At 51.0% G+C, this 14998-nt stretch overlaps 2 protein-coding genes across 5 annotated transcripts; both read right to left on the reverse strand.

Annotated features, from left to right (window-relative positions):
- Window positions 1–4216: 4216 nt before the first annotated feature.
- CDK3 (cyclin dependent kinase 3) lies at window positions 4217–8269 on the reverse strand. Its single transcript, XM_035558766.1, has 7 exons — window positions 8142–8269; window positions 7457–7534; window positions 6879–6999; window positions 6170–6340; window positions 5677–5778; window positions 4734–4937; window positions 4217–4342 (listed from the first exon to the last, which is right to left on the reverse strand). The coding sequence occupies exons 1-7, from the start codon at window positions 8267–8269 to the stop codon at window positions 4217–4219; spliced, it is 930 nt and encodes a 309-aa protein (XP_035414659.1).
- A 1783-nt stretch (window positions 8270–10052) lies between these two features.
- On the reverse strand, window positions 10053–14977 carry TEN1 (TEN1 subunit of CST complex). Of its 4 annotated transcripts, none has more exons than XM_050714333.1 (5): window positions 14955–14977; window positions 12696–12802; window positions 12427–12584; window positions 12064–12315; window positions 10823–10954 (listed from the first exon to the last, which is right to left on the reverse strand). In XM_050714333.1, exons 2-4 carry the CDS (start codon window positions 12779–12781, stop codon window positions 12098–12100), a joined length of 462 nt encoding a protein of 153 aa, XP_050570290.1. In that variant the 5' UTR covers window positions 12782–12802; window positions 14955–14977; the 3' UTR covers window positions 10823–10954; window positions 12064–12097. The 4 variants fall into 4 exon arrangements, with proteins under 4 accessions (XP_050570291.1, XP_035414820.1, XP_050570290.1 ...); XM_035558925.2 differs by having other exon boundaries at window positions 14825–14962; XM_050714334.1 differs by lacking the exon at window positions 12064–12315 and having other exon boundaries at window positions 10053–10954.
- Between the last annotated feature and the right edge of the window lie 21 nt (window positions 14978–14998).

Below are 14998 nucleotides of genomic sequence, written 5' to 3' on the forward strand. Positions count from 1 at the left end.
TATTTTGATCCACAACTAGTGCAGGCAACTACCCAATGGAGAAGACCCCATATCCCCTCCTGCTGCCCGTCCCTGGTGCCTCTCTGGCTGTGGGCCAGTGACGGTGTTGATTGTAGGATGATTGGGGTTGGTTCACTGAGCTGCTGACAGATGAAGCCACGCCTTGAGCAAAACCAAGCCAAACCTCATTGAAGTAGGTGTTTCTGAGGCTTGTCCTGCACCCATGCAGAGGCAGATGTGTTGCAAGGGAAGGAGTGACCTTCAGTAGCAGACTGCTGATGCTTGCAATCCACAGTGATGGAAACTGCTTTCTGCAGCCCTTGGCTGTGGGATCCACCCAGCAATACCTGAAAATCTGCATTTACTATTTTTATTTTATTTTTTTAAGGTGAGCTTTCACCCTGTCACTTGCAGTGCTCAGCCCTTGCTGCAATGAGCAAGTCCCATCTCTCACGTGTCTCTGTTGAGATGAGAGGTGAAATGTTCTTCCTTAGACTCTGCCCTGTTCTAGAAAGTCCCCTGGCTTTGTGGGATGAGAAAAAAAAACACTACTTTTTACTGACATTGATTGCTCTCACCTCCAACAAAGGTGCTTTTAGCTGATGCTGCTGGGGAAATTCAACACAATCCAAAATGATACATACCAGTAGATATCCTTCCCCTTCTTCCCCCATCAGAGCAGCAGCATATCCTGTATTTCCATACAGCCTACCTGGGATTTGGAGTCTGGACTCCCAGAAGAAGCTGTTCCCATGCTGGCAAACTCAACACAGTCTTGCTGCCTTCCTGCTGGTAGGCAGTGTTCAGTTAAAAAACCAAGTCCAGCTAAGGAAATGTCACATTTCCAGTCAAAGAGCTCTGTCCTATGCCCTGTAGTGTCAGTGTTTATTGCCACTGTGGCCTGTCTCAACTGGCATGATCAATACAGGGAAGCTTGTTGGTTTACAATGGGGAAAGCCATCGCAAGCACCCCAGAGTGGCTGTTCCCAGCCCGTTCCCTCTTTGCAGAGCGCTGCTGGCACGTGGGGCACTGTGCATCACCTCCTGCCTGGGTTGGGCCAGAAGCAGGGGCTGGGCTGTGATGGACCAGGGGACACATCAGGAGAGAAACCCTGCATGGGTGAGCCCCTCGGAGCACAGGACCGAGGCCAGGTAAGGATCAAATCCCACCACAACTAAGGAACACTGGACCAGTGCAAGCAGCAGAACAACCACAGCCCCCAAAACCGCGGGGGAGCCTGGCCCTTACAGCCCAGCACACCGATGGATCCTTTCCAAAACTGCTGGGAGCAATCTTGTCGTGCTTCGGCTTCACACCCCTTGGCTGAAGGCCGGGAGGATCCATCTCCACCGAGCTCAGCCAGACACGTGAGTTTGCTGCCAGCCTACCCATGGGGCAGGGTGCTGGGCTGTAGGGCTGCCCTCCTTCCTCACTGCTCCCCCTGCAAACGAGATAAAGCCCTGCTTGTTTTTAAAGCAGCCTGACGGTCACGTGGTGACTCTTTCCTGAAGTGCTGTTTAAATAGTTTTAGGGAATGCTGTGTAACTAAGGGATTTGGAGTTCTGGTAATTAGGCAGTCGGTTGATCATTTTGGATAATGCACTCCCTGGCTGCTTGATGGGGATAATAGGTATTTATCCATGGCTGGGTGAAGATGTTAAGAGACGATTAGCTGGATGAGTGGTCTAGCTGGCTGAGCAGTCTCCCTTGGATGGCTGGTCTGCCTCTTGTTTCTGGAAAAACAACAAAAAAATCCTTGTCTTCGCTATCAAGCGGTCCTTACCTGCAGAAAGCCATTGTATTCTCCTGATGTGTCCATAGGAAGCACCACACAGCCAGGGGGCTTTCCCAGAGCCCAGCTGTCTGGCAGGGTCGTGAGCTGCTCAGGAGGAGCCAGGTAGTGCTTTTCCTCCCTTCTCAGGCACAGGATGATGGGGTTGGATCGTGGCGTTCCCAGAGCAGCTATTTCAACACAGCTGTTGTTAGTTCCCTTTGCTGACAATGGGGTTGGGTCATAAATGTCTGAAATTCAGCATGTTGCTTCATTTTGTTGGGCTAGATGAGCCATAGTATTTTTAGTTATAGTTCTGGACTGCGTGAATGCCCTTGAAATTTATTTCCTAACATAGGTCTTAAAAAAAAAAAAAAAAAAGAAGAAGAAAAAAAAGAAAGCAAGCCAACACTTCTGCAAATTGTTAGGTACAACATGAGCATTTGTTTGCAGAGAGCAAACAATGGAGCATTGTCTATACAAAATGATTTGACTTTAAAACATGTATGTAAAGGCAGGGAAATGATTCCCACAGCAGAATTCATCCAGGTCTCTCAAACATGCCCCTGCAAGCTGGGTGTTATCATACAGAGGACAAGAGATGCTGCAGGAGCGCAGTAGGACTTCGGTTTTCCTGCCACGTAGCTCTCAAGGCTGCTGGGAGAGCCCAGCTGCCTGCTTTTCCCTGCTCGATCAGAAAATCGTGCCTCCCTAGCATGAGCAGCACACCTTTTTCCAGGCAGGCACTCCAGCATGACTCCTAACAACAGCTTCAAAAGCAAAGCAACCCTCCCCAAAACCTAATTTGTGCAAATTGCAGATGCAAGAGAGCTACCCAGGTCCTGGCGGCTGCTAAACCTGCAGGGGGAATTCAGCCAGGCGGCAGGGCAGGGCCAGAGGGAGGTGAGCAACAGCTCCCAGGGTGTTGCTCTTGGGGGGGGTGTGTGGGGTGGCTGCTTCAGTAGAGATGACAGAGGTCTTTTTGATGTTGGGAATTAAGCAGAGCCACCTGCTGCCTTTTCTCAGGTGGGAAGAAGGAGCAAGCCAAAGGTTAACAGAGCTTGGCTTCAGGCAGGCAGGTTCTGGGCTGAAAGGGGATTTTCTATGGGAGAAGTCTAAAGGTTTCTGCTGCCTCATAGGTGGTGAGGGGTTTATGCTGCAGCTGAGATGTGCAGCAGTCTCTCTCCTTCACCACGTTGTTTAGCTGTTACCAAGTTCTAGGAATGTGACAGCTTTTGAGAGCTGTCAGCTTGTGCTGAAATCAGCTCTTAGGCTCACAGGTTTTAGGGGGCTGCATGTGCACAAGCATGAAAAACAGAACTTTCGGAACTTTAGCTTACCGAAGTTAAAAATCTGTCTCGAGTATTTAAATAAGTAGGACCTAACTCTGAACTGGTCTGTGGCAACCACTGCTGGAAAGAAATCCAATCTTATTGTACTGAGACAGCACTGGGCTGAAGAACCATCAGCCCCTTGTTCCTCAACAGAATCGAGAGCACATCTCTGCACCTGCCAAGGATGTGAGCTGGAAAGAATAAAAGAAAGAGTGCAGGAAATGATGAGGGGAGAAGAGGTCTGTGGAAAAAAAAGGGACCAGCCAGCTTGTCCTGCGTCACTAGCCTGATGGGCTGAGCCAAGCAATAAACACAGATGTTTCTGAACAAATGACAAGCCTTTATTTTTTTCTGTATTGGAAAAAAAAAATCTCAGATGTCAAAAACACATTAAAAGTTAGTTATAATTCTCCAAACACTTGAAGGCAAGAACTTTTCCAAGACAATAAAGCAAAGGAACCAGTGTTACATCTGGACTGATGATGGGAAGCTGGTGTTTCAGCTGTCACTGTTTCCAACCACATGCAGCAAGCGCTTTATGCTAACTGGATCTTCTGGCTTCTCAGTCCCAGCTAAAGCACAAATTCAGATACCTTACAGCACTCCTCAGCTTGCAAAACAGCAGAATGTTAGCTCTATTAAACAGCCCAACTTAAACAACGAGTCTAACGCTGACAAACCTGGTTGTTAACAGCAACAAACGGCTGAGCAGAGCAGCAATGTCCTACCCACAGTGGAGCTCCAGCACACCCTGGTGTCAGGAACTGCCACCGTCAGACCTGCAGCAAGAGCTGGTGATGCTCTGGAACACTGTGTCACCTTAGCTTGCTGGCTAATGAAGGACAAGTATGCTCTATCATTTATATGTCAGTGTTTTATGTTGATAAATAACCCCACCTTTCCACATGACCTCTTCAAAACAGCTCTACTGGCCATAACCTAGCAAATCTTCCTCCAGCAACAGGCTGAGAGTCTCTAAATGCAAGAATATTCCCCTCAGGGCTCCTCAGAAGTGAGGCCCCGAGTCCCAGCTAGTCCCCTGCTAAGTGCCCCAAACCAGATCTGCACTGCTACCCAGGGCTACAAGTGCACGGGGAGAGCTGCGTCACTTCATCTGCAGTGTCTGTGCATCACACGTTGCTCTTCGGTGCTCTGCGGGCTTTTCCAGAAGAAGTACTGGTGACTGAGGGCTGCCTTGGCTGAGATGCGCTTGCTGGGGTCATACAGGAGCAATTGCTGCCAAGAGAAAAACCCACCAGGTTTAGGATTCTAAAAGCCAATTGATTGCTTGCACGTGCACATGGCTGGGCCCAAATGCAGATGTTCCTGCCTTTTCCCCTCTCTGGGCTTCAGGAGCAACCCACAGCTGAAGTTACCATGTGGGTTACACTACAGGGCCTTTCTGACCCTCCGTGCAGTGGTGTCTTAGGGGAACCTACACTGACAGCCCTATTTCAGAGCCAGCATTGAGCCCTATTCCATGACTTGGTCTTTATGTGATGGCAAAGATGAACATTAGAGCCAAATCAGCTAACGCACTTCAACATAGATCAGTCCCAACTATCTATTTTTCACCCAGTTTGATAGGGTCCTGTCTCCCCAGGTCTTGTTATGAACCCTCACTCACTGCCAATAAATCTCTGCCATCTCGATCTAAGTTGGGAACGATTTCCTTCATCTCTTTCCTTCTCCACCGAGGAAAGTCCCCCTTGTAGTCAGGCAGCTGTGTCACCCCAGGCCAGGTCGCCTCAGTGGGAGTACCCAGGGTGCGAAAGATCCGGAAGAGCTGATCGATCTCGGAGTCCCCTGGAAACAGGGCCTTCCTGGTCACCTGGGGCAAAAAAAAAGCAGCCAGTTCCCACCTTTCCGTTAGCTTTGTGCCCTATTTCCTTCTGCAAACTTCTGTCCGCGGACCAGGACAGTTTAGGCAGTGGCTGTGAAACTCACCAGGGCTTGTCTCCAGCTCCCCTCCATGGACCCAGGCCCCCCTGAGACTGACTGTCTCACAACCAGACCCTTATCCCTCTTCGTCTCCAGTTTCCTACCATTTTCTCTTGCAGGCTAGCACCCTCCCCACCTACTTGCCCAGGCTCTGCTGATGTGCACCTCACGGGTTTTGGGAGCTAGGGGCAGTGTTGTCTCACTGCAGGGATGTTGAGCTCTTCAAAGTAGACTATGGGCACCTAGGAGACCCAAACAGAGCAATGTTGTGCCGTGTTCTGAAGTGCTAGTTCTCTGCAGCCTGCTGGGGGACACTTGCAAGAGAGTCATCTCCTCCCAGGTTCAGAATGCTGCAGCAGCAAGACTGAAGTCTGATATCACCACATATTGACGCTGCAACTGGACTACAGAGGCTGCTTTGCCTCCTGCCAAGCCCCTAGAGCCAGTAGATTTCCTTCCGAGTGTTCAGTTAACGACCAGCTACCCTCAGGGTGGAGTTTCCATAATACACACCCCTACACACGGGGGGGGGGACCACAGTACTTTCTGCATCCTGCCCCTCCTTTTCCACTTCCCATTGCAGCTGTGTCCTCCCCACTCATTAAAGACACCATTTAAACCCATACTACCATTTCTGCAAAGATGCAGCCGATACTCCAGATATCCACAGCAGTCGAATAGTATTTGCATCCCAGGAGTATTTCAGGGGCTCGGTACCACAAAGTCACCACCTGGTAAGGAACCAACAAACAGGCTTTGTGTAGAGGCATGGGATTCTCTTTTCTGAGTTGTGTCGCAGTGACTGTACAAATCAGAGTGTGCTAAGTCCGTGCCTCATTAGCAGACACCTTAGTGACAGCATGATTAGGATTAACAGATTGTTTTTCAGCAGATCACTGGAAAAAATATACCCTATGCAAAGAAGGTGGGAACCCAGCTTGCAGGCAGGCTGGGATAAAAGCAATCAGCACACTGTGGGGACACAAGATAACCCCTTAGCTCCAGGTGAGGTTAAGAGCAGGTGTTTAGGCACAGCTGCGGATCAAGTCACTTGTGTTGCTGTTGTTCACCCACTACAGATTGTGGACCGTGCTCTCAGATGGCAGGGAGTCTCAACAGTACCTCGTGAGTGTATGTCCGCAAGGGAACTCCAAAAGCTCTTGCCAAACCAAAATCAGCCAGCTTAATGGCTCCTGCTTCATTGATGAGCAAGTTCTGTGGCTTCAAGTCCCTGTGGATGACTCTGTGCGAGTGGCAAAAGCTCACACCCTGCAGCAGCTGGAAAAGGTAGTTCTGAGGAGAGAAGAGATTTTAGACGAGGCCACAACTGAAACCCTTTCAAAGGTTTGGTCATGTGAACCAACAAACTTTGGATCATTTATCAACCTGAATGGGAAATACGACCTTGCTATAATGCAACACCAGGCTTGCAGGCTACTACCCAGAGATGCACACAAAATGCTCCCCCTCTGTAGGGGAACAGAGACATTCCAATCCAAGCAGTGGCAGTCCCTTCCACTCATCCATTACTCCATACAAAAGCAATTAGCAATAGATTCCTCTGTTATCCTCATATCGACAGTTTATTAAACAATGAGATAGGCTGGAGAGCCTGGAAACAGCTGGGAAACAAATGCCCTGAGCAATAGCACCAGGATGTTTCCCAGCTGCAGTGTTAGAGATCTGACAGGCTGAATGACTCCAGCCAAGGACAAACCTCTTCCCAATGCAGTCTGGCTAAAAGCAGCTCAGTGCTGGCTCTCACCAGCAGAAGGCAGCAAGGACACACACTCTTGCGGGCCTATTAGCACTCATTCTTTCTGCACTGTACCTTGACTAAGCTTAAAGGAAACTCTCCAGTTTGGGAGGAGTCTATGTATTTCTTCAGGTCCTGATTGAGATATTCAAATACCAGATACAGCTTCTTTTGGCTGTGCACGACATCTAGGAGCCTGCAAGAGAAGTGCAAGCACTCCCTTCAGTATCATTGTGTGGGAATCCATACTATATAGGGATGTTACAGCCTGTTACAAAGCACCTGGAGTGACCTTCTCCAGACCTTTGCCAATTCCTAAACATCCCTCCTCCCTCCCACAGGTGCATCTGTTTTGAGAGCCCTCTGGGGCAGAGCAGTGAGTTAGGTATAAAAGCAGCACCCAGGATAAGCAGCAGCAGCAGTCTAAACCAGGTTGTGTTGGTGAAGTGAAGCAGTAATGCTGTGAGCTGCTGCTGTACATTAAGGAAGCAGAAGTGATTCCTGTATGTTTTGGTTTGTTTGTTTGTTTTGCTTCTTTCTGTGTAGTCAGTGAAGGACTGAAAGGCCCCTCTTGCTGCTTGATCTGGAGCTGACCATGTCGATGAGCAGAAGCTGGTCAGTGAGGTGATGGGGAGGGTTCACATGGCTCTTACCTGACTATGTTGGGGTGCTTCAGCTCCTTCAGCAGCGAGATTTCTCTGATGGCTGTGCTGGGGACACCCTCTGTTTCCCTGTGGTAAAGGTGGGCTGTAGGGCACCCTGTCCCACAGCTGGACCCTGCAGCCTGGCAGGGTGCTGTTTCCCTTCTCCCTGACACCGTGCCCTATTCTGGGCCCAGGGAAGGGTCTCATACTGGGCACCCCGGGTTTGGGTTGGAACAGAGCATGAGCTGGGGGGAAATGGAGCCACGGGGGTGGTGAGGGAGGGGACAGTCAGGGGGTGCAGTCCCACCACCACGGCTGCCTATCTGCAGTGACACCCCTCAGTGCAGAAACAGCCCAGGGCCAACCCAGAGAACCAGGGATAAGCTTTTATGTACTCAGTCCCCACCCAAGTCAGCTCTGCTGGGTGCTGAGCCTCACCAGGCCCCAGCACCGCACCGCTGAGGGAGAGGCTACATCCCAACATGGTGGCTGCCTCCCCAGTCCTGGGCTGTGGTGCCAGGGCTGGGCCCTAACTGTGCTCATGTGAGCCTGGAGAGAATTTTTCTCTCATGGCAGGCTCTTTTTGAGCTTCTAGCACCATTTTGGACACTAAGCTGTGCTCAGGGCCCTCCTGCTCGCTCCCATGCTGGGCTGGGCCACGGTGTCCCTGGGGACTGGGCTTGGCCCCACTCACGAGTCCAAGCGGATCTTCTTGAGAGCCACCAGCTGCCCCGTCCGCTTGTTGCGAGCCTTGTACACCACGCCGTAGGTGCCCTCCCCGATCTTCTCCACCTTCTGAAACACCTGCTGGAGGGTCTCCATGGCCTTGGCCTTCTGGCTGCAGCAGGGGGGCTGCTAGCACTGTTTTCCGGGGGGGGGGGGGGGGGGAGGAGGGGAAATGAAGTGCAGGAACACAGAAAGTGTCTGCTTGCCTTCCCTGCTGCCCAGGAACCAGCTGTGGGTGGGGACAGCCACCAGCAGGCAGGGCTGCCTGGGTTGTGGGGCTGCCAGGCAGGCCCTTAGAAGCCCTTGAGCCCTGCGGTGACTGCCCAGGGCCATATGCTTGCATTGGGGCTGTGAGATACGTTGGTTAATGCAAAAATTGAGTAAAACCTACGCAAAGTGGCACCTGGGGTCTGTGGGAAAGGCTGCACAGGGCCAAGGGAAGCTCCAGCTCTGTTGGTACAGCACCTGGCGTAAAGGGGATGTGGTGTGTAATTACGGCTCCCTGGAACATGCTCAGGTCAAACATGTGGCACAAATGTCTTATTTTCTTTGTCCCTTGAATGCCGTGGGCTGCACTGCTTGGTCAGCCTTCTCGAAGATGTCCTTGTAGGGGGTGGATTAATTATTGACTTGCCAGCTGGCAGAAGACAAGATTTAAAAAAAATATTATAAATTGTGGCACCACAAAAGGTAGAGCCACGGAGATCCAGGTCTGCCTTCTTCCAGAATTTGGGGCCGCATGTCTTGGGGTGGGCATAGCAGGACATAGCAGCCCACTGGCTGCGTGTGTCCGCAGCACTTTTAAGTGACCTAAACAGGACTGATTTAGGACTTTGCTGAGCTACCAGCTCAAAATACCTTAAAATTCATTATGATTTTGCTGATTTGGAAGAACCAAAGTAGCTAGCAGAGCTGGGCCCCAGCTCCCTATGGACTTTCATGTCCAAGGCAAGCTCCTGTGTGGATTCTTTTGTGGGTTATGAAGTTTGAGTTTGCACTCTACCCGTGTTTTTTTTTTGTTTGTTTGTTTTTTTCTGTAACACTTGTAAGAACCTGGTATCTTGGATATTGCCAATTCTATGGCAGACCTGACAATTTGGATAAAACTTAAGCATAGGGAGGAAGGCAGAACTGACAGGTGATGAGGTATAAATATAAACACATCGTGACAGACTAATCATTGTCTCTTACAAAAACAGAATAAAATCTTGCCTCTTATGTTTTTGGACTTGGGCTGAACAGACAGTGTGCAGAAGTAGGGATCTCAGAGCTTGGTAACTGCATGAAGAAAAACAGAAGGCTAAACTATGATTAAAGATTATCACAAGCACTGTAATTATTGAGCAATCTCTGGATCTTGAATCAGGCCTGCTGGTAAAATGAAACTTTGCCAATATCTGTTCCGTTTTGATCTGCTTCCGTGAGCTGTATGGCTTCAGTACTTATTTTTTGAACACTTCACCAGCAAAAAACAGGAAAGGCTGAAGGTGGCAGAGTTACAGAGAACCATAGCCCCAACTTACTCCAGGTCCAGCATTTCCCATTGCACAGGAGTCTTCTCGCATGCACTAGCATTTTATTCTCATCTCACATTAGTGATTTTTCTGTCTTTTTTTATTGACCGTTTAATCCTGCTGGGTGGGCCTAGCACCGCGTTCTTAAACCAGAGTGGCTCTGATGTAATTTCATCTCCTTTTCTTGTAACTTTTTCAAAACCAAGCACTTCCTTACACGCCCAGTACTAAGTAGTAGGAGGAAAATTGCATTTTGCTAAATTTTCTTACATCATCCATGGTGTTTCTGCAGGGTCTAATGCATTTGTCTTAGCAAGAAAGAGTTTTTTAATCAATAAAAGACAGGTCACATTCTCTTTTAATCTTTATTTAGGAACATATCAACCAAAACCTTTAGATGCTTCCAAAAATTAGTGGTTTAAGGTTTCCTAAACTTAATTGTGTCAAGGAAGAAAGTCAAGTGGTGGTTCTCAGGGCACTGCAAATACTTAATTTAGAGCTAAAGTCAACAACCTGCCTTGAACACGAGCTCCTGAACCCCTGTAGAGGTAAGTGCTACCGGAAATAGTGACTCCTCGCCCTTCTTGTTCCTTTGTTGTTCAGTCCAGACCTGAGTGTTTTGCCAGGAATGCTCCTGTGTGGCAGCTGAGTCACTGCAACCCAACACACGTGTGTGCTCGTGGACCCGCAGCCACGCAGGGCTAATGAACTTTGCACTAATGCCCTTTACCTTCTATCTGCTGCACCTTGGTAGTGTGTGTTGGGGTGTGCACAGGTGTTTAACTCCAGTTTCATATACTTTGCCTTTTTCTGACTTCTCTAAGCCCTGCGTTACAAAAGGACTGTTGTAAATCACACGCAATTTCCTTACCCACCCTCTTGAACAACAAACCTGCCTCCCAGAGCTATTTTCAGTGATGACACCTGGCACAGGCTGGCAGCTCCACAACTATATACTGATTCACAGTCTTCACATGTTCCCCTGCTTAGTGACTTCTCTCTGCCATGGCAAAAAGCAGTTGTGTTTCTAACCCACCTTCTAAATACACTTTCAAGATGTTTGTTGCAAATGGCAGTGCTACCAGGTGGCTGTGGTGGGGACCAGCACATGGCATGGCTCGGAGCTGCTGTCAGGACGCATCTGTTCCCATCTGCTGCTGCCGCTCACTGAAGTACTTCCTCTGCTCCTGTATGGCCTGTTCCAGCAAGGGCACGTTCATCCCTTCCACGCAGGTCAGTATCCGGGCTTTTATCACGGGATTCTCACCTAGGAATATAAACGGGAAGCTTCTGTAGGAGGAAAAACAGATGCAGCAGCTTGGGGGCACACAGAGAGGTTCCTTCTAGCAGCGAATGGCTCCAGGTGGCCAAATAACTATGACCCAAGACCTTGCAGGAGACAAGTCTGGCTGAATGCCACCACAGACCTGAGTGCAGGTTAATTCAGTGATACACTTCCCTCTGCCTTTTTGGCTGCCAAATGCTGGTGGTTGACACTGCGCTGCCCTCAGTGGCCACACAGCATCCATCTACCTCGTGGCTGGATTACGCAGTTTCGGTTTTCCCTGTCTAAAAAACATCAGGGTTGGGTCTAAGCTCATCTGTGAATGCCTCTGTGCAGGCAAGAAGAGGACAGAACAAAGCTGGGCTTAAAGAGGCTCAATGCTGCCTCTAGGTCCTCCCCTTCCACACCTGCAGAATGGGGCCAGCTCACTCCTAAGCGGTGGCAACCAAAACAACAAGTCTTTCTGAAGGAATTTTGCAGCAGAGGCTTAGCACGTGATGCACCAGAAGCCATGTGCGGTGTGACTTTCCACATGCCACCAAGGGTTTCGAGGGCACAAATGTGGATGCTTGATACCAGGTGTGGCCAAGACAACTCTTGGGATTTGCTTCACAACCCCGTGGCCCAGCCCTGATCCACTCCCCAGGCAAAGCACCGTGCAGCTGGAATAACACTCAGGGCACCCCAGGAAAGGGCAACAGGGTGACAACAGAGTGCCCTGCGTGACAAAGCCTGCCCGTGTTCCTCATGCCCCATCTCTGAGAGCAGGGGTATAATTAGAGCCTTTCAAGGATGGCAAGGACCAACCCAGCCAGCTCATGAGGAGGTGTTGCTGCAATCAATCACGGAGCAAAGCCGACCTGATCTGATGGCAATGGAGCCAGAATGCTTTAGTACAGGTTTCACAAGCTCGGTTGTGCTGCTAAGGCACTTCTGCCTTCCAAAGAAATCTGTGCCAGAGCACCAGATCACCAAGAGTGGCTCTTCTTGTGGCCAGCGAGGAGACTGAATTAGGCACTTTGTGTGACCAGAGGCAGTGGCATGGGCTGAGGCTGCCTTGGCCAACGTTAACCTCCGATGGTGTGTCTCACCGTGTGCCCAGGGAGGCGTGAAGGAGCTGAAGAATCACCAGCAGGAGTAGCGGGCACCGGTTCCTCGAGCAGATGGCACAAAAGCAGCGCTGTGCAATTTGTAGCGCTCTGTGTGGGGACTCCTTCGAGTAAGGGTTGTGGCCATGGTACTGATGTGGATGCTGAAGCAGGTGGTACAAAACAATTTCAAGGGCCGCACAGGTGGCAGACGGTGCTGATTGAGCTCTCGCCACCAAGTGCCTGAGCCCACGGCTGCGGTGGGAAAGGGAGACCACAGGTCAGCGCCGCTGGTTGAAGCCAACCTGCCTTTCCTTGCGTAACTCGTGCACCCGGTTAAAGGGTTTAAATGCGCCCAGCGTTTACCTTCCCTGTGTTCAGCCTCTCCTAGGACCATGTAGAGAGATCCCAGCTGGGCTTCAAATGGTTCCACCAGTCGGGTGTCCACGCAGACGTGGTGCTGGGCTGCGCTGCGCTGAGCACTGAGGACGGCTTCGGACCGGGCCAGGTTGTAGCAGCATAACCTGGGAGCGACGGATGCAGGAAGCTCAGCGGTGTGCAGTGGAGACTACAAACAAAGCACGGGGATGCAGGCCAGCGAAGGAGAGGCCTGACACCTAGGGTACCCTTCTCACCTGCCAAACGTCCTCAGCGCCTCCCCCTCTGGGACGGAGCTGTTGATCTCCCATGGGAAGTAGTAGACCCCAGCACCTGGCAGCATCTCATGCAACCACCGCTGGGCCTGTAGTAAAGCAGATCTGAGCTCCTGCCAACCTGTACCTGACCCAGTGCTAGGTGAGACCACCCTGAAACTCCTGCTGTGCCAACGCCCCCCGCAGTCAGGGGGCTGCCTGCCTTCCCTGCTGAGTCCTGCGTGCAGCATCCTCCCCTGGCATGGAGGGTGACTGCCTTCCCCCACCACAACCCAACATGGACAGCAACAGGCAGCCCACCAGATCCCCCCCAGGTTTCCCCCACATTTCGGGTGAGTTGATAAAGATTAAGGAAGTGGAAAAAATGGCAGGCGAATAAAAAGTAGGGATTGAGACGTTCAGGGACTGTGAAGGATGGAGATGCAGGCTGCTGCAGTGACAGGGTGCCATGCGGTAAGATTTAAGGGATAGTCCTGAGTGCTGCAGGATAGGAAATTCTGGTACTGGCTGATCCTGCAGCTGGAGAACAATTTTTGTGCCATGGCCAGGCATGTGGCTGTGCCCCAGAGTGGTTTCTTTTGGCATTTTCTCTGCTCTCTCCCTTGCAGAGTCTCTGGGTTTGGCAGGTTTCTGTGCTCCATTTACTGCTTTTCTCTCAGGTTTCTCGCCCCACTGGAGGAAGACACCAATTGTTGCCCAAGCCCACTGCAAAGCAGACAAGTGATGCCTCCCAAGGGCCTGGGGGACCCCAGTACTGGTTCCACAGCAGCAGGGACGCGCTGAGCTGCAACCTCACGGCTTTAACGCTCGGTGCCTCTTCCCCACCCCATGCATTGCTCAGGGGGCTGTAACCTCTCAAAACACGCCACTGCCATCCCATAGACCAGCTGTGGGAGGCCACTGAAACCAGGGCGATCCTGCATGCACTGCGCAACATCAACTGCAGCACGTTACATGTGCATTTAATGCGTGCTTGGCTCCAAGTGCAGCACGTTATCTGCACGCTTACTGTGCTATCCACGGCACTACGTAATGTGTGCCCTGTCCAAATGCAGTATGCTATATGGGCACTTAATGAGCCATTTAACTAATCAATTATTAAATGCCTGGCTGCACACGCAGCATGTTATGTGCACGCTCAATCTGTTACTTAATTCACAACTGAATGCACACCCAAGATGCAGCAGCTACATGCGCATCCAGTGTGCTATTTAATGCACACCCAGCCTCAGATGCAACATGTTATAGGTAAATTTAGTACATCACTTAATGCACAACTGAATGTATGCTCAGCCTCAAATGCGAAATGTTGTATGCACATTTAATTCACGAGGCATGCTGAGTCCAGATGCAACACATGTGCATTTAATGCACAGTTTCAGGCAAGCACAGCCACAGTTGCAGAATATCGTATGCATGGTTTAATGCACAATTTAAAGCACAATTCGATGCATGCCCAGCCCCGGATGCACCGCGTATGCACACTGAACACACGTGCGTTGCATGCCCAGCCCCAGGCACACCATGTCGTATGCATATATAAAGCCTGATTTAACGCATGTTTAACCCCAGGAACACCACGTTGCATGCACACAGGACAGTTTCATGCATGCCCAGCCCCGGGCACACCATATTGCATGTTTATTTAAAGTATGATTTAATGCACGCTCAGCCCTGGGTACACCATGTTGCACGCACATTTAAAGTAGGATTTAATGCACGGGCAGCCCCGGGCACACCACGTATGCACATTTAAAGTAGGATTTATGCACGTGCAGCCCCGTGCCCACCACATATGCACATTTAAAGTAGGATTTAATGCGTGCGCAGCCCCGTGCCCACCACGTATGCACACTGAAAGTCCCATTTAATGCACGTGCAGCCCCGGGCACACCACGTTGCGTGCACATTTACAGCACGATTTAACTTATGCCCAGCCCCAGGCACACCATGTCGTATGCATATATAAAGCACGACCTAACGCACGCCCAGCCCCGCGCACGCCACGCGCCGTGCACATTTAAGCCCGACTTCATGCACGCCCAGCCCGGTGCACCACGCTGCACGCGCACTCACGGCACGACTTCATGCACGCCCAGCCCCAGACGCACCATGCACAATTACAGCCCGATTTAACGCACGCCCAGCCCCGTGCGCGCCGTGCCCCGTGCACGTCTGAGGCCGATTCAATGCACGCCCAGCCCCGCTGCACCGTGCCCGTCCCCGCCGCGCCACGCTCACCGCCCGCTCCGCCGCTCCCGCCCCCCCCCCCCCTCCCCACGCCG

This window comes from Cygnus atratus, chromosome 18 (assembly GCF_013377495.2).
Source record: "Cygnus atratus isolate AKBS03 ecotype Queensland, Australia chromosome 18, CAtr_DNAZoo_HiC_assembly, whole genome shotgun sequence".
Lineage (NCBI taxonomy): Eukaryota > Metazoa > Chordata > Aves > Anseriformes > Anatidae > Cygnus > Cygnus atratus.